At 41.3% G+C, this 22,277-nt stretch overlaps 2 protein-coding genes across 2 annotated transcripts; one reads left to right on the forward strand and one right to left on the reverse strand.

Annotated features, from left to right (window-relative positions):
- Positions 1 to 351: 351 nt before the first annotated feature.
- Positions 352 to 20,335, reverse strand: LOC132987235 (GRIP and coiled-coil domain-containing protein 2). The gene is made up of 24 exons (XM_061054151.1): positions 20,145 to 20,335; positions 19,573 to 19,635; positions 19,360 to 19,444; positions 19,206 to 19,285; positions 18,990 to 19,094; positions 18,328 to 18,832; positions 15,715 to 17,630; positions 14,385 to 14,448; positions 14,125 to 14,225; positions 13,282 to 13,380; positions 12,337 to 12,456; positions 10,882 to 11,046; positions 10,640 to 10,744; positions 10,032 to 10,194; positions 9,345 to 9,445; positions 8,979 to 9,056; positions 8,724 to 8,861; positions 8,456 to 8,577; positions 7,827 to 8,003; positions 7,388 to 7,596; positions 5,227 to 5,454; positions 4,849 to 4,988; positions 2,647 to 2,848; positions 352 to 2,229 (listed from the first exon to the last, which is right to left on the reverse strand). Exons 1-24 carry the CDS (start codon positions 20,148 to 20,150, stop codon positions 2,156 to 2,158), a joined length of 5,046 nt encoding a protein of 1,681 aa, XP_060910134.1. The 5' UTR covers positions 20,151 to 20,335; the 3' UTR covers positions 352 to 2,155.
- Positions 3,596 to 4,717, forward strand: tmem223 (transmembrane protein 223). The gene has a single exon (XM_061054153.1). It carries the CDS (start codon positions 3,782 to 3,784, stop codon positions 4,562 to 4,564), a length of 783 nt encoding a protein of 260 aa, XP_060910136.1. The 5' UTR covers positions 3,596 to 3,781; the 3' UTR covers positions 4,565 to 4,717.
- Positions 20,336 to 22,277: the final 1,942 nt, after the last annotated feature.

Here is a 22,277-nt window from a genome sequence, read left to right on the forward strand (position 1 = left end):
GAATTCCATAACAAAACATGAAACTACACAGAAACTCATCACATTACAAACTGATATACATTGATGTCCAGCAGTCATATCAAGGATTTACAAATCTTTTGGAAATACTGTACATGTTCTGAGAATACTTGCTTTAATGTCTACATTGGATTCATCTTAATTTACTTTACCCTGTATGTTAATCTGTGTATGCCTTGAGTGGTTAATACAGACATAAACCATTAAGATGAAATAAAGTGGACTGATTTCTAAAAAAAATATTATTAAATTATTTCAACCTGTAGGTGCAATGTTTAATATTAAAGAGCACTGCAAGAAGTAATTAAATGCAAAATGAATGGCAAAATGCTGAATTCATGTCGACTTTATTTTAGTTTACATTTGCAAATGATCACAAAAAAAGACTTTTCTCTGAAATCAGTTGTTTAAGTCAAGTATTCGACTTACTGTAAATGCCCAGGTCATTGTTACACAAATCAGCCGTTATCGTTTATGTAATCTCTCATAGCTTTCTGTTGACTTTAATAATCATAAATATAAAAGCATTAGATAAAATACATTCACGTATGCTGAAGGGATAACACAAAGCTGCCTCTGGAATGAGAAAAACAATGATCAGCACAGTTATCGTCATTAATGCTGGGACGAGAGCAAAGCGGGAGTGGGTGGATGTGTACTCTACAGGGAGGGGGATTTTATTTAATCATCCTTTCCTTTCCCACCTCCACGGAGAGATCAGTGGACAGGGTCAGGCACTGCAAAAAGCAGCTCTGTTGGTCCTTGGAGGGAGTCTTGCTCAGGGATACTTGAGCAGGGTTGGAGGTGATTGCTGTCACAGGGGTCATCCTTCAACAAAACTGCTGTGCAGCAAACGTTGCAAAGCTTTCATGTTCAGTGATTTAACAACAGAAACAAACTAACTGATAAAACCAAAGTAAAAGAAACCATTGAAATAATACCTCAAAAAGTAATGACTACAAGAAACTGTTGCAACAAAGTACACAAAAAAGCCTAAAATAAACCCAACCCAACCATCACAACAGAAAATGATTGATCAAATCCCAAGGAAGTTGTAACTGCAACTGATTTCAGTGGATGAGGCATTAGTGAGCAACTGCAATAATAATGGGTTAATAATCAAATCAGTAAGAAAAATATCAACAGTGCCTTTAGATATTGATGCCATGTTGGTCATGTGAATCTGTGACTGTAGAAATGCACTGCTTTTATACTTCAAGTGAATTTCAGTAGACATATTTGAAAGACTTTAACAGACCACACACACAAGAGTAAACATGTTGCAGCACATTTCTACAGATGACTTTTCTTTTTTTTTTAATCTCCAAAGCATGTTTAAGTTGAATTTATGTCATTTCTACATTTTCTAAGGAAACAAATATTTAATATTTGAAGCAGAGATAGAGTTGTCTACTGGGCATGTTTGATTTAAATCCTGTGTCTAGGGTTGTAAAAGCATATTTAATAATCTCACACTGAAGAATGCCCTGAAAATGGTTTGACAAGGAATGTAAAGTATGTTAAGTCATTTGCTGTCTGCCACTGCCATCCTCATTTAAGTGTGCTACCCAGTTACACTCCCATCTAAAGAGAAAATGAAGCATCTGAAAATGAGGATCAAGTATTATCATACTATTAACTACAGTTGTCTCCTTGATTCTTTCCACCTCCCAGATTGTGTGCACCTCCCATGCATTAAACAACAGTTGATTGCTACACAATATATAAATTATTAATCTTATTCACTACTTAGTTTTAATAATGCAAATGGTGGTAATGTCTAATGAGCCACTTCAAGGACATGTCCTGTAAATGCCATAGATACATGTCATCTGAGTAAGGAAGACAGAAATGTGTCACAGTTCAAAGTTCATTTGTAAGAGAATAATGTTAATATTGCACCGCATCTAAATCAGTATTCATGTCAAAGAGTTTGGTTCCATCTCTATCTCACACTTCCTCACTCTTTTCTGATACAGTCCCTGGTCCCTTCTAATGTGGCCCTAAAGTTAGTGCCCATTACATCTCCCACCGTTGCCACAAAATCTACCTCAGCTTGGTTTAGGCTTTCAAAGGAAAAGGCCCTGTAACATGTTAGCATTGTGCACCTATTTGTTGGCTTGGCTGATTATCAACTCTATCTGATCCCAGACCAGCTGTGGAGGTAGGAGGTCCAGCCTGAGCCCCGATTGCCAGCCCCTTCTTCCCCACCTGCAAAGAGAAGGAAAAAAATACACTGTTAATCCTAAAGCATTTGAGCAATATGGAAAGAAAGTGTATCCAGAAAATGGATAAAAAAAAGAGTATGTAAAATCATGATTAACAGAAAATGAATGTGGAATTTGGGTCAGAGTGTTCTGCTGTGGTGTATGTGTGTGATACAGAATGATAGATTTGTGTGATTCTGTTCTAACAAATGTTGTAGCAGTAACCTAATTCAGTAGCCAAGGTATCGTGTCTAAACAGTTGTTTTGTCAAATCTGAAGATTATAAACAGTTTCAGACTTTTCGCATATTTTATTTATTTGTTGTTTGCAAAACACGAAGAATATGAATATACAAGATAAAATGAATATGAATTTGAAAAGGCTCTCTAGTGACAAAGAAACATGTAGTCAAAGTTCATACCTTGTGCTATGGCAGCCAGTTTGCTCTTCTCTTCTGGACTAAGTTGAAGCATTGTGTGAATGACCGGCAGGAGCGCTTGCCTCTCACTCCCAGACTGCAGAAAAATGAACTGCATCAAGACATTCTTTAGATACTCCAGGTTGGCCACACTCTTCTCCCTCTCCTGGTTTCGCTCCAGACGACGCACTTCACTCTTCAACAACTAAAATAAAGAACACATCAGCAAATGTAAACAACAGCACCCTTTGGCAAATACAAACTTTTAGCTTCACATGTTACCTTTGTCTTTATCTTATTTGTACACTTCATTTCTGAAAAGTGTGGACATAATTTTTTGCCATTAGATTGGCCAAACAATAAACCTATATCTGGAAAGACAGTAAAGAAGGCCACAATAAGAAGAATGTCATGATTTAATGAACGTGTCCGTCTGTACACAGTTTGTTTAAGATTAAGATTAAGATTAAGAGATTAAGATTTAAGATTTACTTTATTGATCCCCGCAAGGGGAAATTTCTGTTTTTACACTCTGTTAACCATGCAACACACACATAGGCTGAAACATACACACATGCACAAACAGGATCCTATGGACATGCACTAATGGAGCTGCCCACAGCAGGCCTCCTGGGCTGATGATGGGGAGGGGGCTTGGTGCCTTGCTTAAGGGCACCTCGGCAGTGCTCAGGAAGTGATCTGGCCACCTCTGCAGCTACCAGACCAACTTCCATATTTGGTCTGCAACGGGACTTGAACTGGCGACCCTCCGGTTCCCAACCCAAGTCCCTACAAACTGAGCTACTGCCGCCCACTACTACATGCAAAGTGATTTTTAAAAACTTTTCTTTTAAAATTCATCTGCAATGTTAAGTTGGAATCTTCTTTGTAATAAGACAAGAACAAGAAACTCGCTGTGAGGCATGAGCCTACGATTATACATGCGGAAATCAATTTTGGTCACTGCTACTTGCCGTAGCACAATATCTGACGTCAGGCATAACAAGTATGGCGGCCGCCCCTATGCCCTCGTAGTTGACTAGTAACTCAAGATAACACGTTTTACTAACGAACTGTGCATAATTGGGTTTATTGGTCAATTCGGGGTGTAGAAAATATAGGTATTTATTTTTCGGAAATGGGTTTAGAGCGGCTTCTACGCGGGGCGCTGACGTGTTACTCTACACATTGTCGACTCCTTCACATCCAGCAACACGTCAGAGTGTTTCGTGTTTCGATGTCTACTGGGGCTTTTCCGAGCATGTCCAGCGTGGTTAACCGGGTAACTTGTGCATCAGGACTGCTCGGTAGGAGTCGCATTGGACTCGCTCACAGACAGCTCTGCTCCTCCGTCCAGCCCTCCAGAGATGTCACCCTGTTCGAGCACGACAAGACCGGCTTCTTCCGGCTCCTCTCGGTCTTCTGTGGCGGACAGTTTCTCTTCTGGACATACCTGGGCCACTTTGCATACACTGGGCTCAGAGACACCGGAGGCTCTACAGAGGAAGACGTCACTAAGGCTGCCACCACAACAACCGGGCTGGCTGGACTGTGGAGTTTTGAGATGAACCTGGGGTCCAACACCTGGAGGTACGGCTTCACGGTGGGGTGCCTTGCTATTGGAGCTGGAATAGTCGGGCTCGGGGTTGTGTTTTGCCGGCGCTCTGTCAACCAGGTGATTTTACACCATGGCGGGAAAATGGTGACAGTGACCACACAGTCACCTTTGGGAGCAGGCCAAGGCCGCAGACTGACAGTCCCGCTGTCACAGGTGGCCTGCCATGCTCACAGACAGGAGTCCCCCTCATTCATCCCCCTCAGGGTCAAAGGACACAAGTTCTACTTTCTTCTGGACAAAGAGGGGACTGTGAACAATGCAAGGCTGTTTGACATCACAGTTGGGGCTTACCGGCCAGTTTAAATTGTGGTTAGTCAAGTACTTTGACCAAAAATGTGTGAGTCAAAATTCAACTTTGGTCCACAGATGTGACTTTACATGTCTGCCACTCCATTACTTCAGTTTTTGCTTGATTGTATTTCTTCATTTTAATAAAATGAAAGATTAAAAGTGCAAGCTTTATATTACTTTGTGCCTAGTAAACACATAAAATGCTGATGCTGTTGACACTGTAAAAAAATGAATATATTATTGAATAATTTCTTTAGGTTTTCCTGCATGTGTGTGTTTACTTGTTTAATACATACAGTGATCTGCTCCATGAGAACTGCGTTGGTGGCCTCAGTTTCGTGCAGGAGGCTGTTCATATGCTCCATACTGCGAGTGGCTGTACTCAGCTTTTGATTTAGCTCTTCTTTGGTAGGCTCCACATTCCATACGAATGGCTCTGTAGCACACACCAAAATCAGAATTTGAGAAAGACATGGTTATATAAACTTTTCTGTTTCCCCAGTGTGATATCAAAGTCTGAATGAAGTCAGCAGGATGAGAAACAAACTATAAATTATGATTACCATGTATAGGTTTAAAGGGTCATGTATGTCACCTGTGACACATGAATTCTTATATATGGTGATTTTATAATATCAGTAACACACAATGTGCACTTCTTCTTTCAAACACACCTTGTTTTGGGTCTGGGGATGCGAGAAGATGTTCCAGAGATGGTAGAGGTGTAAGAGCAGGAGAGGGGCTCTCAGTCTCGGTTGTCTCCATGCCCTCGCCCTCCTCTCTGGCCATAGACTGGAGATCGCTGAGGGTCAAAAGAGGCAGCCCTGCCTGATTCTGATCAGTGTTTCTGCGCTGGGGGTCGGAGTTCAGGGTCTTACGGCTGGACTGGACCGACACTGAACCTGAAAAGTGTAAAGTTTTGTAAAACATGGTAATGTTATTGTTTGTTAGATGATTCAAATCAGATATAAAAAAAAAAAAGAATAAGGTTAAACTTTACAACAATCCATTTTGAAATACTTTCTTAAAATCAAAGACAACTTAACAACTAAAGCCGAGATTTAAACCTTGTGCTTGAAATATTAAAGTTACTTTCAGGGAATCAGTGTTACATGAGCTAAACATTTACAGTAAAGAAAAGTTTAATGAATAACCCACTTCCTGATTGTTGTTGTGTAAACCAACCCTTAATTTATTACCTCTAAAAAAAACATTAGTCACCTATATATTCATTGAAATCTCTTTCAAATCTCAATTTTTGTCAAAGAGTTCCTCTGCTCCCTTGAAAGAGTATGACCAATCCTCACCTAATCTGCACCGATTCTTAATTCAAGAAAAAGTTGCAATCTGGTGTGCTTCTACTTTATGACATGAGGGGGCACCAGACACACACTGGCATCAAACAGTTCAGCTGACATAGAAGAAAAAAAAACAGACACCAGGGCGAGGAGAGAGATGAGGAGATGGTGAGGGCTTTTTAAGAGTTTAGAGAGTAGGTGGACAAAGAAATAGGGTGATGTATGACCCTGAAACAGAACCCAAAGAGCAGACACTAAACCAATCCTCCCACCTTCCACCTCTAGTGTGGCACTCTTTTCTCAAACATGCACAAATAAATATGGTTCTTCATTTTGCCATGGAATTTTGTTGTCTGGTGAGGGTTACAAAGAAAAAACGAGGTGTCCTATTTCCCGTTCAAACCCACTACAACGTCAAGCTGGAGAAGCTAAGTGTCTTGAGATAACATTTGTTTTGAATTGGCGCTATAGAAATAAAGATTGATTGGTAAAGATTAAAGTTATCTTGGAAGCTCACTTCTATTATCAGAAAGACATTTAGACTTCAATCTGTTTTACATATCCTTCTGTCTCCTGGCAGATGGGGAGTAATATGTGGACATTTGTTATCAGTAAACCCCTGATGACAGTCAACACTGTTCGAGTGGTCAAGCTGTAGTAGTGTAACAAAGCTATGAGGGGAGATGAACCATTGATAAAAAGGTTAGTACAGTATCAGCAGCAAAAGTCAATCGATAAAGAAAGCTGCTGCCTCCACCAGTTGATTGTAGAAGGATGGTATAAATATGATTATTTTGTATTGTAATATCTATCTTTCATAGAGTAAAATTCAAGTCCAGTCAAAAACACAGTATACATGGGCCATCTTTATGACACACCCCCTGCCACCAGAAAAACACTGAAGTTGAACCATTTTGCACGTTAACTGCTTTTAAATTAGACTGACGCGATGAAAAGGCTCCAATCTGACTTCCTGTTATAGTTCATATTGGGCAATTGCTAGTGTGCATGCATGAGCTGCTAATGACGAGTCTCTCCAGATGCCACAGTGAGCCCCTCTGAGAGGCGGGAACATAGCTGAGGAGCCTTGCCAACACCTGGCCGTAATGAAGTGACAGAGAAGTACACACACACACACACACTTTCCTTTCCTAGTCATTACTACTGTATGTGTGTTTGCTGTTTGACTCCAGGGGGCAGCTGTGTGGGAGGTGATGAACACGTTTCCACTGCTGCTCTTCTGATGAACAGACCACAACAACCCACCTCCTCTGTTCTCTCTACTGTCATTTCTCTTAAACAACAACAGAGTAAATAAACGTCTTCACACTTGATACTCTGATGGATCTCTTTATATGATGCACCCTTTGAGCTTATGGCTATCTATTTCAGTAGCAGTACATATTTTGAAACATTCTGCAGCCATCATCTTAAAATAATTTCCACACTTTGGGGTTTGTACTGCCACTTTGAAACATGATCATGTACTTATTGGCTTGATTTAATTTGACTGGATCAACGTCGCCTCCATGCTTACTGTTCTGGCTCTGCAGGCTGAAGAGTTGGTCCTCAACACGGGTCAGCTGGCCCTGCAGGGTCTCCACAGTAGCCCGGTGGTCATCCTGCAGCTTCCTTAGCTGGTCCCTGTATGTCTGTCGCTGGGACTCGACCTGGGAGGAGAGGTCGGTTTGAGCCTGGGTCAAATCCGACCGGAGTCCCAGGTTCTCCGACTGCATTGTCAGAAGCCTGGAGGTAACATGAGAGTGAAAGGACATTTTGACAGAACTCATTTAGTAGAGTATTGGTATGGAAGGAACATTTCAAGGAAGTGAAAATCATTTTTAAATGATTGAACAAAGAAAGTTCTAAATGATAAAGAGACAAATAGGGCATGTGAAAGAACATACTAAAAATCAGGATCAGGATAGTATGATGAATTCTAGATGATTGTATTGTATTGGATCAAGCCGTCTCACCTCTCACGAAGCTCCGCCTCCTTGCTGATGGTCTCCTGGAGGATTTTGTTGTGTCTCTCCAGCAGAGTGTCGTGCTCAGTCTGGAGCTGCTGCAGCTCTGCTGTGCTGCTCTGGAGGCTCTGCTGGCTCTCTGCCAGCCTGGACCTCAGCTGTTCTACCTGAGAAGACAACTGCTCCCTGCCACATACACAAAGTATTCACCACATTTGCATATCACTCTTAGAGCGTTGTCTGACAAATACTACTATTCAGTGTTCAAATTGTTTCTCATGTGACATTTCTTGGACTGTATTTCGCCCACCTCTTTTCATATATTTTTTTTGTGTGAAAGACGATGTTGTGCAACAGCTAAAAAGTGATTATTTCTCTTTTTTTAGTTTAAAAAAAAAACAACACATTTAGCCCACTATGGACTTGGAAGGCCGTCAAATTCCGAATGTTTCCCTCAGTGTAACAATCAATGTGCTGTAGTGCAGAGCCGACTCAAAAATAATGTGTCATTGCTCACTGTAGGTTTGGTTACATCCCTCAAACATCGACAGGAATTCACATTTTCGATTGACCTTTCTGATTGCCTCCCTGTATCTTCCCTTTGTCATGCACATTTGTCATACAGCTGTTGTCCTTACCTTTCTAGTTTGCCAGAGTCTCCCTCGTTCAGGCAAGTAGTTTTACTCTTCTGTTGTTTGAGCACATTGTGGACTCGCACCTTGTAACCCTCAAACTCGCCCGATGTTGCCATAAGCTCAGCCTTGGACGTACATTAAACAACAATGCACACATTAACATTCAATTCTATGCACTGTTCTGTTCACTTGGTAAATACATGTGAATTTTGAATTGTTGCAGACAAATCATTTGTTCCTTATATCCATGAATAATCAGATCTGAGTGAACCTTAGCAGTATCTCTCTCCTGCTGCAGGCTGCTGATCCTTTGCTGCATGGAGCTGCTGCTTCTTTGATGCTGTTCCAAGGCAGTCCTAAGCTGCTCCTGCAGACGGTGGCGCTCTGCCGTCAGCTCGCACACCTCGATCTTAACACGCATAACACACAAGACTTTTCTACGTGACTTGTATTTGACTGAGAAGTTGATTTGTTTAAGTACATTTCATCAGCGGTAACTGGCTTAGAGAAGGGCTGTCTGTGTTACCTTGCCGCTTTCTAGCTGCTGTTGGTTAGCCTCCAGCTCCCCTTTTAGAGAGGCCTGCAGCATCATGAGGGAGCTTTCCTGCATGCACACAGACAGAAATACACACACACACACACACACACACAACACAAACACGTAACACACAAGGTGAAAATGTAAATGCGATAGCCCCATATACTTAAACATGGCAAAACATGACTAACTGTTGTCAACATCTTCAAGGCCTCCCCCACAATCATGCTCACACTTGACGGCACACAACTATTTACAATCATCAGACAAGAAAATGATAACACACAGTTATAGGAAATTCTTTGGGACACACTTACTGAAGAACACAGACACACACAGACACACAGAACAGACCTGTGTCTTGGCATCGGCCAGGTCCTTTTTGGTCTTCACCAGCAGCTGTTTCATGTTGGAGGTCTTCTCCTCCCCCTGGTCCAGCTGGGACTTCAAAGACTCTGGAGACACAAATAACCAAACGCACAGACACACACACACACACACACACACACACACACACACACACACACACACACACACACAGAATTTAGGTGAAACATATTCTGTAGGCTTTATTTCTGAACATTGTTTTCAGTATGGTGCGTCCATTGCTCAGCTTGACAGGGTAGATCAACAGGAAAGGTAAAGACTGTGGGCCCTGCAGTTACATAGCAGACAGTAATCACTGTGGCTCTGCAGGATGAAAGTTTCCCATCAGTTGATACCCAAGTCCATAAACTGTGCATCAACATTTTACCTGCAGTTTATATTACATTCTCAAATGTAAAAAAAGAACCCTGGTCATTGTCCTTTTTCCCCCCACTAAAACAACTAGATCAGCAATATAACATTATCTATACACACTTATCATTGAGAAACATAAGGTGAGGCTTTGTGAGCCAATCCCAGATGAAACTTTAAAATTGTAGACACTTTAACCCATGCAATAAACTATTTTCACTTATGAATTTCCTTTGGGATCAATACAGTTTCCATCTATCTATCTATCTATAGAGCAGGTTTACATGCAAATCATATACCTACCAACTTCCTGTTTAAGCGTGTCCTCCTTCTGGGTCAGTGTGTTTATCTGGGCCTTTAACTCTTCCACACGTTCATCTTTATGAAGGAGATTGGTATTGAGTTCCTTCACCAGCCGCTCATAGTCGGCCATCTCCATGTCCAGCAGAGAGCTCTGCTGTGCCTCCTGTAAGCAGATTCAACATTTATTCAGCTTAAAAGTTAACTCTCGTTCTGTCATTTCATTTATCCCATAATATAATATGGATTTGAAATAAAGGAATTTTTCAAACAGAAGACTCTACGATGTATTATTACATGTTTTATTTATACTCTCAACCATCACAGTCCGTGTGTACATCAAAAACTCCAGTTTGTTGGGCTGTTCTCACACATGACAGAGTCATTCCTCCTGGCAGTTTCCATGTTCACTGCCGTACTACGGACCTCTCCACTAATGGAAAAGTAACAGCAGCTCTCGTCCTGTGGGCTACAATCGCTCTCTTTCTATCTGAGAGGTGCTGCTGTAGCTGCGGGTCGGCCATCACCAGTCCAGTCGCTTGACTGGACAGGCCCTCGGAGACAGCAGTGTCTGAGAGGCTGTTTGTGTGTGCGTGTGAATGTGTGTGTACCTTGCGTAGCTGCTCCAGCTCCTGGGCAGTCTGCTGAGACTGCTGCTGCTGCTTGCGTAGCTGGGCTGTCAGCTCCTCTACTTCCTTCGTGGCAGATGACAAGTCCTTGTGGAGCAAGCAAACAAATGCACAAGGGAACAGAGTACGTACATTGTACTGTGTATTTCCTATTTTTCATTCACTTTCTGAAGCTGACATAGCCACTAACTAGTACAGACTATCCAGCTCTCTTTCTTTTTTACCTTGATCTTCTGCTCTTTCATAGATCTCTCAGCCAGCAGGTCTCTGTCGAGGCAGTCAGACTGTCTCTGCAGCTCCTGGTTTTGAGCTTCCAGCTTCCTCACAATGCTCCTTTGGGTCTCGATACTGGCCACCAGGTCTTCTTTCTCACTGCTTATAGTCTCCATCTGTAAAAGCATAAAAAGTCATGCTAATACTATCCCTGCAACATGAAAAATATAAATCTCTGAGACTGCAACTCAGGACCAAGGCTTTTACCAATACAATGAATGTGAGGACCAAGTATGTGTTGGGTCGCAAAATAGCCCTAAATAAATTGTAGATAAGTGTACACTTACACCAACATTGGTTTTAGGTCAGAGTGGACAGACTGACCCGTCTGCAGGGCTGTACAGCCTAGTTCCCATACTAGTGCATGTCCTGTGAGTATTACTGTAACTACTGACAAGTAGCTCATACAACACCTCTTAAAAAGAGCAAAAAGCTGACTTGCATACAGAGGTACAGTAAACTAAACAAGCTATATAATATTCTCTGCCTTTTCATCAGGTTCAGCTGCAGGTCCAATAATCATGTTCCCTGGAAAACTCTTTTCATGAACTAGATTGACTAAGCTTCCATAAATCTTGTTGGTTAATGATGAGCTAAAATGCGTTCGTATTAATCTGTAATTGAATCCACAAATGAAGTCAGTTTTCATGACATTCACTGTGTATGGCTTGAAAATATCGAAAAGAACAAAAAATCCACTGAAAAAGAAGATTCCCTCTGAGAGAATGTTGCGTTAATTGTTTTAACTATCCTCCTGAAAATGTAGGCAAATGCAACAAACCTCAAGAAACCATATGACACGTTTAAAAAGTCAGTCGTGCAAAACTGACAGCCGCAGGCTCTGAGGGCTTTCTCTGCAAGGAACACTGAAGCAGCAGCAGCAGCAGCAGCAGCCACCTCCCATCAGCTGTCAGCCAAACACTGAATCTATGATTAGTAAACAGAGATGGCCAGACATAATCTTAGATACCTGGCTAGCTTTCAGTCTGCCTGCGCCGCCGCCCCCCCCCCATGAGAACCCCAAGTGCACACAGGAATAAACCTGTGCCTCACAAAATAGTGTTGCACTAGCACACAGCAGATGGAGTCTATACTCCGCTCCATTTACCTGCCTGTTGTTCTCTCATTGGAGAGAAACAGTTACGAGCTTGGGGAGAGCAGTATATACAAAGAAAATTTCTCCCTAGCTCACCCAGTCACATCTGATGGGCTATTTGTGGGTGCCGGGCTGTCAGGCAAAGCTGGGTGAAATGACTCACTGTAAATCAGATGAAAACTGAGTTATGTGAAAAGCACAGTTGAGATGTATTGCTCGACAAAGTGGCACTGCTTAGATTTACTGGGAGCGTGAGAGCAGTTTGTGTGTTTGTTATTTTTTTGAAGGTGTGAGAGTGTAGCTTTGTTACCTGTGTGACAGCACTGCTGAGTCGTTTGGTCAGCTCGGCAATCTGTCTCTCGGCCGCCTCCACCTTCTCTCTCTCCTTATCCAGCAGCTCTGTCTGCGTGTCGTAATCTATCTGCAGGTTCTACACACAGACAAATCCACACACACTTACGGTGTATTCATTCATCACTGGAGGCTCAGTGAAGGTAAACACAATGCATCTTAGATTTTAAGCTGCGTTTACATTGAGTGAGGGACAAACTGTCATTAGAAACACCAGAGTGGCTTCCCCTCTAATGGAGAGACACGGTTGTGAAGCACAGTGCAGTCTGGGGGACCGTTTATGAAAAGCTCTCTGAGCGTCATTTCACAAAAAGTCAATTTCAAAGCAAGCATGCTAATGCCCGCTAATTAGCAACAAATTAGCAATGCATACAATTAACCAGATGCTTAACTGTCAAAACGGTCAGTTTCAATTTGGTTTACCGTATGTTTAACATCTGTTACACAGTAAATCTACATTTTGATTTTCTTTCAGACAAGAGGAATGAAATACACCTGGATAATGCAAAATGATTACTCATCACATATATAAGTCGTATAGTTAATACAGTATGAGAAGAACTGCATGGATGTAAACAGTGGCCCAGCTTTTTAGGACATGGGGTTGTACATGTTTTCAAATGAAGCCACTCACACTGTTGTACTTTTGGAATAATTAAGAGTACATAATGAGTAACAAGTGTTATAATTCACTACTCAATAACCACTGAGCTGACATTAATCATTTGTATCCTTCAAGCTGAAATTGGGCCGTTCTCTTTAGTACCTGAGTCATTTATTTGTGTCTTATAATGACTTATTTCGGTAATATCTACATGGCAGTACATTTTTGTAAGAAACAGCTGTGAAAAATCACACATGTTAAAGAACTTCAACAGGATGTTCTGAAAGTTTTCTCTCCTACCTTGTAGCCTTCAGCACCATGGATGATGTCTTTCATAGAGCTGCTGACTTTCACCTTCTCTGCTTTCAGTGATTCCACTTCCTCCTTGAGGGCTACGACCTGTGAAACAAGCGGTTTGATTAATGATCTGAACATTGAGCAGAAACTAGAACTAAAATCTATCCATATGTTGTCCTGTGTCCTGCACATAAACCACTGACTTTTGAAAATATACACTTTATAAAGAGGAGAACCTTCCAGCTCATATGAGAAATACATTTATTTTATTATGTATTATAATGTAAAACTCTTTTTTTAGTTTACTCCAGTTTTCCCCACTGACTGTTTACCATTTTAACACGTCATTTATTTTGTAAATACCTTGTCATGTTCATGTGGTGATAAACAGACCTTCACAATTTAAACGTACAATCTGTGGAATTTTATTAGAATATTAACACTAAAATAATTAAAAATTATTATTATTTTTTTTTAGAACTTGAACTACCTCAAATATTTCCAACAGTTAACAAAGCCAGATATTATAGTTGTAACAGGACAAGTCTTGTCTTGGCAGACGCTACAGAGCTACCATGACAGACACAACATGTTTATAGTTGCCGTGGAAACACTGGATGTTAAGTCAAATGCCACTACAAAAGGAAGCAGGAATTGCGACTGAAAGCTGATGTACTGTTGCTTTGTGCTGCCGTTTTCATTGGGGGTGGGGGGGTGGAGTGGCAGAGAGAACTCCCATGATTCCCTGCCAGCCTCAACATCATCTTTTGTTATTGTTTTGATTGAGAGCACCCCATGCTGCAGAATCTACATACTGTGCCTTTAAGGTGTTACACTTCACTGTACCTCTTTCTTACTGATGTCCAGCTCCTTTTTGGCTTTGATGGCAACAGCTTTAATTTTGTTCATCTTCTCATCCTTTCCTTTGTGTTCTTTCTCCAGAAGAGCTGCAAGGGAGCAACAGTTATGACAGAGTCTGAGTAATATTCTGAATAGATAACGAATAGTTTATCTGCTCCAAAGGGTTTCCTAATAAAATGAGATTTCTTAAAGGATCATCATTTAGGTAAAAACGTTAATTAGGAACTAAAGAGTCACTTCCATACCTATTTTCTCTGTGATCTCACTGCTTGCACTTTCATTAGAAGAAGCAGATCGAGTTGCAGACTCCTAAAAGAGGGATGGAGAAAAAAGAAAGAGTAAATAAGAGTACAAAATGGACTGATTACATTCAGTCATCCTTATCCTCTAAATGGATACACTGTTCTACCATCAATAGATACTTTTGCAAATATTTAACATGGTCATCATTTCCATCACAAAAACAATCCATGCTGGTTTAGCTCAGTTGGGATTTTATTGCAATGGTCGCACTGTTGCAGGTTTGACTCCCAGTCCTGACACTATTTGGTGGATGTCTTTCCCAACTCTCTCTTCCTACATGTCATTCCTGTCCTGTCTCTCTGAAGCTGTCCAATCAATTTAAAGGCACAAAAAAATCCAAAATATCTAATAAGTATATTATGCATTAAGTTGCATTCCAGGAGTTGAGTAGCCCTACTCTCCTCCTGCTGCAGAAATAAAAACTGAAACATTTCTAGAGCTCTAACACATTTAATATTTTTTTCAGTTACCCTTGATTTGTTGAAATGTTATTCACTTTATTAATCCTGAGGAAAATCACAACTTTTCACTCTGTTATTTCTGAGACATGATACACACGGAAGCACGAACAGGACAAATGGACACACGATCGTGGAGAGATGTCTGAGGGAGGGGTCTGCACAGGGACTGGCACCCAAGCAGTTGGAGGTCCGATGCCTTGCTCAATGGCACCACGGCAGTTCTAAGGAAGTGAACAGGCAACACTCCAGCCACCAGTACCAGTTCCTACACTTGATCTGCACTGAGACTTGCACCAGCGACCCTCACATGCCCAGCGCAAGTCTGTATCCAGACTGAGCTACTACCACCCCAAAGAGATTATTCTTTCAATAAATTGAGCAGTGTTGTCTATAAGACGGGAAAAACAAATCCAAATGTCTGCCTAGGCACTTCAACCGCTTCCTTTTTCACTCACGATCAATTCACTAAAAACCAGGTATCATTGATGCTGTAACCTGAAAACTGTAGGCATGAAACTGACTATGCAACTTAACATCCACTTTGTACACATTTCAAAAGATTCTGTTATTTTCATTTCCAATGATGACATCAAAAACAGAAAGTTACAGGCAGTGCTGAGCCTAATCAGGTGTTATAGCTAAAGGATCATATCTGATCTGGCAGCTCAATAGTCATTGAAATTATTTAAGGTTGTTTATCAGTGATTATTATAAGTGATAATAACCCGGGATAACCAGAACTACCAAATGTACATTTCTTGTGGGCTGACTTGTTCTGGAAAGAATCTGAAATACCCAGAGCTCCACTCACCTGGAGAGAGGCCATCTCACTCTTCAGCTGAGATATGAGTGAGTCCTTCTCTGTCAGCTGGTCTTTGAGCTCTCTCCTCTCTTTCTCCAGATTCTCCATCTTGCCCTCCATTCCCCCATCCTCTTTCTCTTCTCCCTCTTGAGTCATCAGAGAGATTTGGGCCTGCAGCTTTTGGTTCTCCACGCTCACCTTCTCATTGGCTGCCTTCATTTCCTCCAGGTCTTTCTGCAGCGCTTTGGTGTCCTTCAGCACCTCCTCCAGGTTGTTCCTCAACATGTTCCTCTCCTGTTCCAGGTCTGTAATATGAGCCTGGAGCTCCTTTTGTAAATCCTCGACTGTCGCTTCTCCTCGAGCCTCCTCGAGGCTGATCATCAACAGGCTCCTCTCCTTTTCCAGCTCAGTAACACGTGCTCGGAGCACCTCGACTTCTTCCCTGGAGTTTTGGAGTACTTCACCCTGTCTTTCCTCCAAAGCTCTTACGGTGACACGGGCCTGCTCGGCCTCCTCTGCCAGTGACTTCAACGTTGCTTCTCCTTCATGTTTTTCACGAGTCTCCTGCTCTAGCTGAGCTTCCAGGGCTGCCAGCTTGGAGCCCAAAAGCTCCCTTGTTTCCTGGGCTTCAGAAAGCCCAGAGGATGCCTCCTCTAATTTCTGATGGAGGTCAGTATTTTCAGTGGAGAGCTCTTTAATAGTCACCTCTAATGCACACATTTGTTCCTGCCTTCTTTCCAACTCCTCTTTCAGATTCTCTGCTATTTTTTCCCTCTCCTCCTTTAGCTGCACTTCTTCTTCCTTCTCCTTTTTCAGGCTTTTCAACTCTTTCTCTTTCTCCCCTCTATACAACAGTGCCTCCCTCTCTTTCTCTTCCAGCAGCCTCTGGATTTCCTTTGTTTTCTCGTCATTTATATGCTGCATCTCCTCTTCACGGTGCTGAAGGTGGGATTGCAATTTGTTCTTCTCTTCACTCAGTGTGTTGACCATCTCTTTTAGATCTTGAGTCACGCTTTCCTTCATCTGCAGTTGGGAGAGAACCTCCTCATTCTGCTTGGTCAGTCCCACCACAGACTGTTCCAGCTCACAGGACAAAGCTGCTTGTTCCTGTACAGAGGAGCGGAGTTTCTGGTCCTCCGCTGATGAACCTTCAAGCTGCAGCTTCAGATCGTGTATGCTCTTCTCTAGAGTGTTTTTCTCCTCAGCAGCCACTCTCACCCTTTCCAGCACCTCACTGTTCTCCTGGGTAAGCTCTTCTATCTTGTTTTGGAATTCCCTTACATTGTCTGCCCCTTGTTCCTTCATTGCTTTGCACTGTACAACAAAATCTTTCTTTTTCTCAGCCAGTTCTGTCTCAAAACCTTGCAGTTTTTCACTCATGTTTTGACACTCAGTCAAGGCGGAGTCCCTCTCTATGGTCAACGCCTCGCACTGACCCCTGAGCTCCTCTAGATTTAGGAGATTCTGATTCCCAGGAAGTGTTGCCGACTCTTTGGATTGTAATGAATGAGACTCCTCTCCATCTTTGCGCTCTTCACTCTGCTGCTGGAGCTCTCCCCTGGCTTCTTGTGGCTCAGGGTCCAGGGTTACGGCTTGGTCATTGAGAGCACCGTCTCGGCTCATCTGCAGTTCATTGATTTTGAACTCCAGCTCTTCTTTCTCCAACTGGAACTCCTCTTTGGTTCTCTCCAGCTCAGCTTCGAGCTCACCGTTCACATTACTGAGCAGGGTGAGCTCATCCTGAAACATGGTGTTCTGGGCTTGAAGCTCCTCCACGGCTGCTTTCAGTTTGCCAGTCTCGGTCTCCTCGCCATCACCGTGGCTGGAGTCACCCTGACTGACGCCGGACAGCTCCAGCATCTTGGCGATCCCTGAACGACGGGCAGGCTCCTCCTCTTCCTCTTGCACGTCCTGCAGGTAGCTGTCTGAAAATACATTTAAGTAAAATTAGCTAAAAGTTATTTGAATATATATCGAATCATGGGTGAGACATGAAAAACACATATAATGTACACAGATATGACACAATGACAAAATGGAAATACAATGTATATATTTTATTTTATTTAATCTTTAATTAAATAATTTGTTGATTTATGTCATTAATACGTATCCCATAACAGAGATAATGAACATAATGTAATTTTAGTAAAATGTAAACTGAAGCCCGCGATATGTTAAATGAAGTATGGTATCATTTCTATATTTCACATAATAGTAATAATAGATTTAATTTTGGTTTGAAATTTTATTTTTTATTTTTAAAGATTTATTTTTGGGCCATTTTGGGCCTTTATTTGAGAGATAGGACAGAGTGGATAGAGTTCGAAACCAAGGAGACAGAGAGCAGGGAATTACATGCGGGAAAGCCACAGGTCGGATTTGAACCTGGGCTGCCCGCTTGGAAGTCTACAGCTTCCATACATGGGGCGCGCGCACCAACCACTGCGCCACCAGCGCCCCAAGGTTTGAAAAAAAAAAAAAAATAATTCTGCACTGCTCTCCTGAGCTGGGTCGGCTTCATGTTGACATAAAGGATAGGCGGAAAACATTGTGCAGCCTTCACTGTGACAGACCCTGCTCCTGCTCCAGACCTAAACCTTTAAATGAGTGCTGTTTTACCTTTGAGAGCGAGCTGCTCTGTCAGCTCCTCGTGTAGCAAAAGAAGACGCTCTCTCTCGATTTCACAGTCCTCCTCCAAAGCCCTCATTTCCTCCTCGTGCTGCAGACTCTTCCGAGCCAGCTCCTCCCTCAGGTTCTCCACCTCCTGCTGGGCCTCGGTCAACTCCCGTTGGTGGCTCTCCTGCACTTCAGTTAACTCCTTGGCATTGTGCTCCCGGATGGCCCCCAGTTCTGCTCTAAGGGTTTCCAGTTGAGCTTCTAAGTGACGGCGGATTTCTTCAGTGCTCTCTTTTGATCTGGCATGTTCAGCCAGACGCTCCCTCTCTCGTTCGCTCTCTCTCTCCCTGTCGCTTTCTTCACGCTCTTTCAGCAAATTCTGGAAAAAACTCACTTCTTCTTGGTGTTTTTTGTTCGATTCCTCAATGCTGCTCTCTAGGGTCTTGATCTTCTTTTGGTGCTCTTCTATTACATTGTCAAGCTCCTCTTTCAGGGCAGCTAGATCATCCTGCACAAAAAAAAAAAACATTTAGTAAAGTGTGTTTAACATTTACTGAAATACACAAACTTATCATAAAGTGTTAAGAGCAACCCAGTGAAATTCAGTAAATCCACCCAAATAATTAGTGTTACACATCATTAGGTATACTGTTGTTGTATTTCACCTTGGCTTGCTGCTTAGTCCTCTCTAGATCCTTACGAGACAGTGCAAAACTTTGCTGAGTTTCGGCCTTTTCCAGCAGCAAGGCATCCATCCTCTCTGTCAGCTCCTGTCACACACATCACCAAATAACACATATTATGCAGCATGAAAACGAAAGGCAAATATTTATAAGCAAACATTTGCATCAGACACATAAGAGTCCACCCAAAGAACCAACCTGTATCAGAGTCAAATCATCTGAGCTGGTGGTGTTGTTTTTAGGTTGTTGTTTAAGGGATTCAACTTCTTTCTCCAAATCTGAAAAGCGGAAAAATGTCAAATCGGTGAATCAGAGAATAAAAACTGATCTTATAGTATTTAGATCTACCTACCTGCACATTTGCCCTTCATCTTCTGCATCGCAGCCATCTGCTTCTTTGCAAACTTGATAAGGTCATCTTTGGACAACGTGTCCAGCTGAGAACAAAGAATAATGTAGAGACGGACATTTCTAACAATGGAACATGTTTCATACAAATTGTGAAATATATTTCAAAAAGCCATATCCTGAATAGAATAATAATGTGCTTGCAGATGTGCATTACCTTCGACTTGGCTGTACCTCCTGGTGATGGAGCCACCGTCTCTGGTCCAGTACCACCAGAGTCCTTTATTAATATAAAGAAAAAAGCCTCAATTATACACCAAACTACATATGAAGAGTGCAACAAACCAACCTTAAATTGAAAATGATATCTACATGTATAAAATATATAGCATCAATGGCAGCATGGATGCTATATATTTTATACATGTATTATTATTTTTTTCAATTGACATACAACGTCCAATCAAAGAGCAGTTCTTCATCCAGCACAACATATACAGTATTTAGAAAATCATTCACGTTTAGTGTTGCGCGATTATGTTTCTGTTTCACCACATAGGTTATGTGTTTTCAGGAGCTTCTTTTCAATCTAATATATATTAGATTATATATTACATTAGATTAGATATAGCTCAAATTAACGATGTCAAATTGGGGCTTTAAATAGTTTGTCTTGGCCACTATTACAAACAGCAGAACGTTACATTTCAGGCTTATTTGATGATGCTATGCAGAAAATATGAAGTTATTGCAGACAAGCTAAAGCTAAGTGATCGACAGTGACATTACCTCCATCTCGGTCGAAGCTGAGCGACTTCTCGATCGTCTGACGAACACCGAGTTATACCGGTCAATCGGACGGACAGACTCAAAGCGAAAGGTGTAATAATTTCTGGTTCCTTGGAGATTTTAATAGGAAAACATCGCCTCTGTTTTGGTTTTGAGTTACAAGCTAAAGCAACGACCTGCTTCCGCAAACGTCAACCATGTGACGTCAATAAAACCTACGTCACACATTCAACAGGATACTGAAGCGACACTGGGTGATCCTGCTGAAGGCTTAACCTGTGGGTTTTACATTTGCAGAACAAGCAGCACCCTCTCCACGGTGCATTCATTAGAAACATTGAAAATGTAGATTGTCTTTACATAAACAGTTGGAGACCACGCCTCCTTCATGATGAAAAAACTGCTTATCTCTAAATATCTGGTCACAAATAGATTAAAGACGTTTTTTAAATTGTTTTGTTTTATCCCTTCAAATTATAGGCTACAAAATTCTAAACGACTATTGATAACCCTTTGTGGACTGCTCATTTTATCAAATATTTTTAGAAGACTAAGATCACTTATTTTGGACTTGTCCCCACTAGTGTTTTGCCAAAAGATTTGCACACCTATTTGTCATGTTTTCACTTTTATATGAAAACGTTTTGTCTGAATATTTTACACTCACACTCCAAAACAAGTCAACATTACAAATTTACATCATAAACTAAATTCTGATACTTGCAAAATGAAATATCCACAAATCAAAATGTTGTAGGCCTACCATAAACGATCTTTTTTTAATTTCAAAATTAATTTAAACAATACAGTTAATGAATTGAATGTTCTATAAAAAAAAAGGTCAGCTATAAAATCTTAAAATCAAGGTACAATCTTTTTTCAAATTTCATTTCAATGTTTGAAAATGAGAATGAAGATAGGCCCTCATACTTCCTCAATTGCCGCAAAAAAAGGGGTTTTTATATGATCACTACGTTTCGACCAGAGGTCTTCTTCAGGTGATAATTTTCAAAATTTCAAAACTTAAAATGAAGTGTTTGAAAATGAAAATAAATTGAACTCACTCAAGTCTTTAGCATATCTGGAGATTGCCATGGCTTTGTTGGGGAAAAAAGGTCATGAGCCTGAAATTGCATGCAAGACGTGATGTATGAGGGCCTCTAGCATGTGTCATGATACAGTGTTGAAAAGGTCAGAGGAAAACCTTTGACCTTTGAGTCCTTATTGTATAAAATATTACATATTCAATATGCTAAAATAATCCTTGAGTGTAGAATGTATAACCTAAATAAAACATCTTGGTTGTATTTGATACAATATTTCAATCAAATATTTCCCAGTGGAAAATTGCAATGAAACATATTCTCATTACTATGTTGATAAGAATAAAGTCATCAAATAATTAAATTAATTAAAGCTATTTTCAGGACAATGCATTGTGCAAATGCTTTTTCTGTTAATGACCGGTACTACACATGCATGCTGTATATCGTGCTTATAAGGTTTTTTTTCAGGTGGAAGGAGAATGAGAGCTTGAAGTGTAATGCAGGATGACATCTCTTCAGAATAAGAAATAGACAAATCAATAAAATCCCGAACATGTCTTAAGGAAAATTAACAAGATGACCAGTTTTTGAAAAGCCCCATCCCGGAAACTTGCAAAACACAAAGACCTTAAAAAGAAAAACAGTCAAAAACAGCCAATGTAGAAATGTATGTGTTTGTAAAGAAGAAGACAGTTCTGAATGGTAGCTGTAGACAATACTTTAGCTAAGAACCTAATACAGTTTTAGAATGCATTCTATTACTCTAAAGCCACATGGGGCATAAAATCGCCCCCAAAGCTGTCTGATGCTCAAATAATGTTGTTCTGGGGAATTCTATAGAGAGCTGGGTCTGTGAGTGCCCTCATGCTGACATCAGGCCTGTCACAAACTCAATTGATGGCCTAACTGTGCTTCTGTATTCCCATCACGTGAGGTCCAGTTCTATCTGTTGAATATGGAGAGCGTCTGTTTTGACACAAGTGATAGAAGCACTGACGCAGGCAGCTTAGCGAGATGCCTCTCATCCTGACAAGGCTGGGCTGCTCTGGGCAGAGGGGCAGGGGCTCTGCCGACTTCCTGTCTCATC

The sequence above is a fragment of the Labrus mixtus genome, chromosome 13 (genome assembly GCF_963584025.1).
Source record: "Labrus mixtus chromosome 13, fLabMix1.1, whole genome shotgun sequence".
Lineage (NCBI taxonomy): Eukaryota > Metazoa > Chordata > Actinopteri > Labriformes > Labridae > Labrus > Labrus mixtus.

What these genes read in the sequence shown, in the direction of transcription:
- tmem223 (XM_061054153.1), top strand. Translation starts at nt 3,782, where the DNA reads ATGGGTTTAGAGCGGCTTCTACGCGGGGCGCTGACGTGTTACTCTACA.
- LOC132987235 (XM_061054151.1), bottom strand. An exon ending in TGAGATCACAGAGAAAATAG is followed by an intron (nt 14,226 to 14,384) that starts GTATGGAAGTGA and finishes GCTCCCTTGCAG; the next exon opens with CTCTTCTGGAGAAAGAACAC. An exon ending in ATGGTGCTGAAGGCTACAAG is followed by an intron (nt 12,457 to 13,281) that starts GTAGGAGAGAAA and finishes GTCTGTGTGTAG; the next exon opens with AACCTGCAGATAGATTACGA.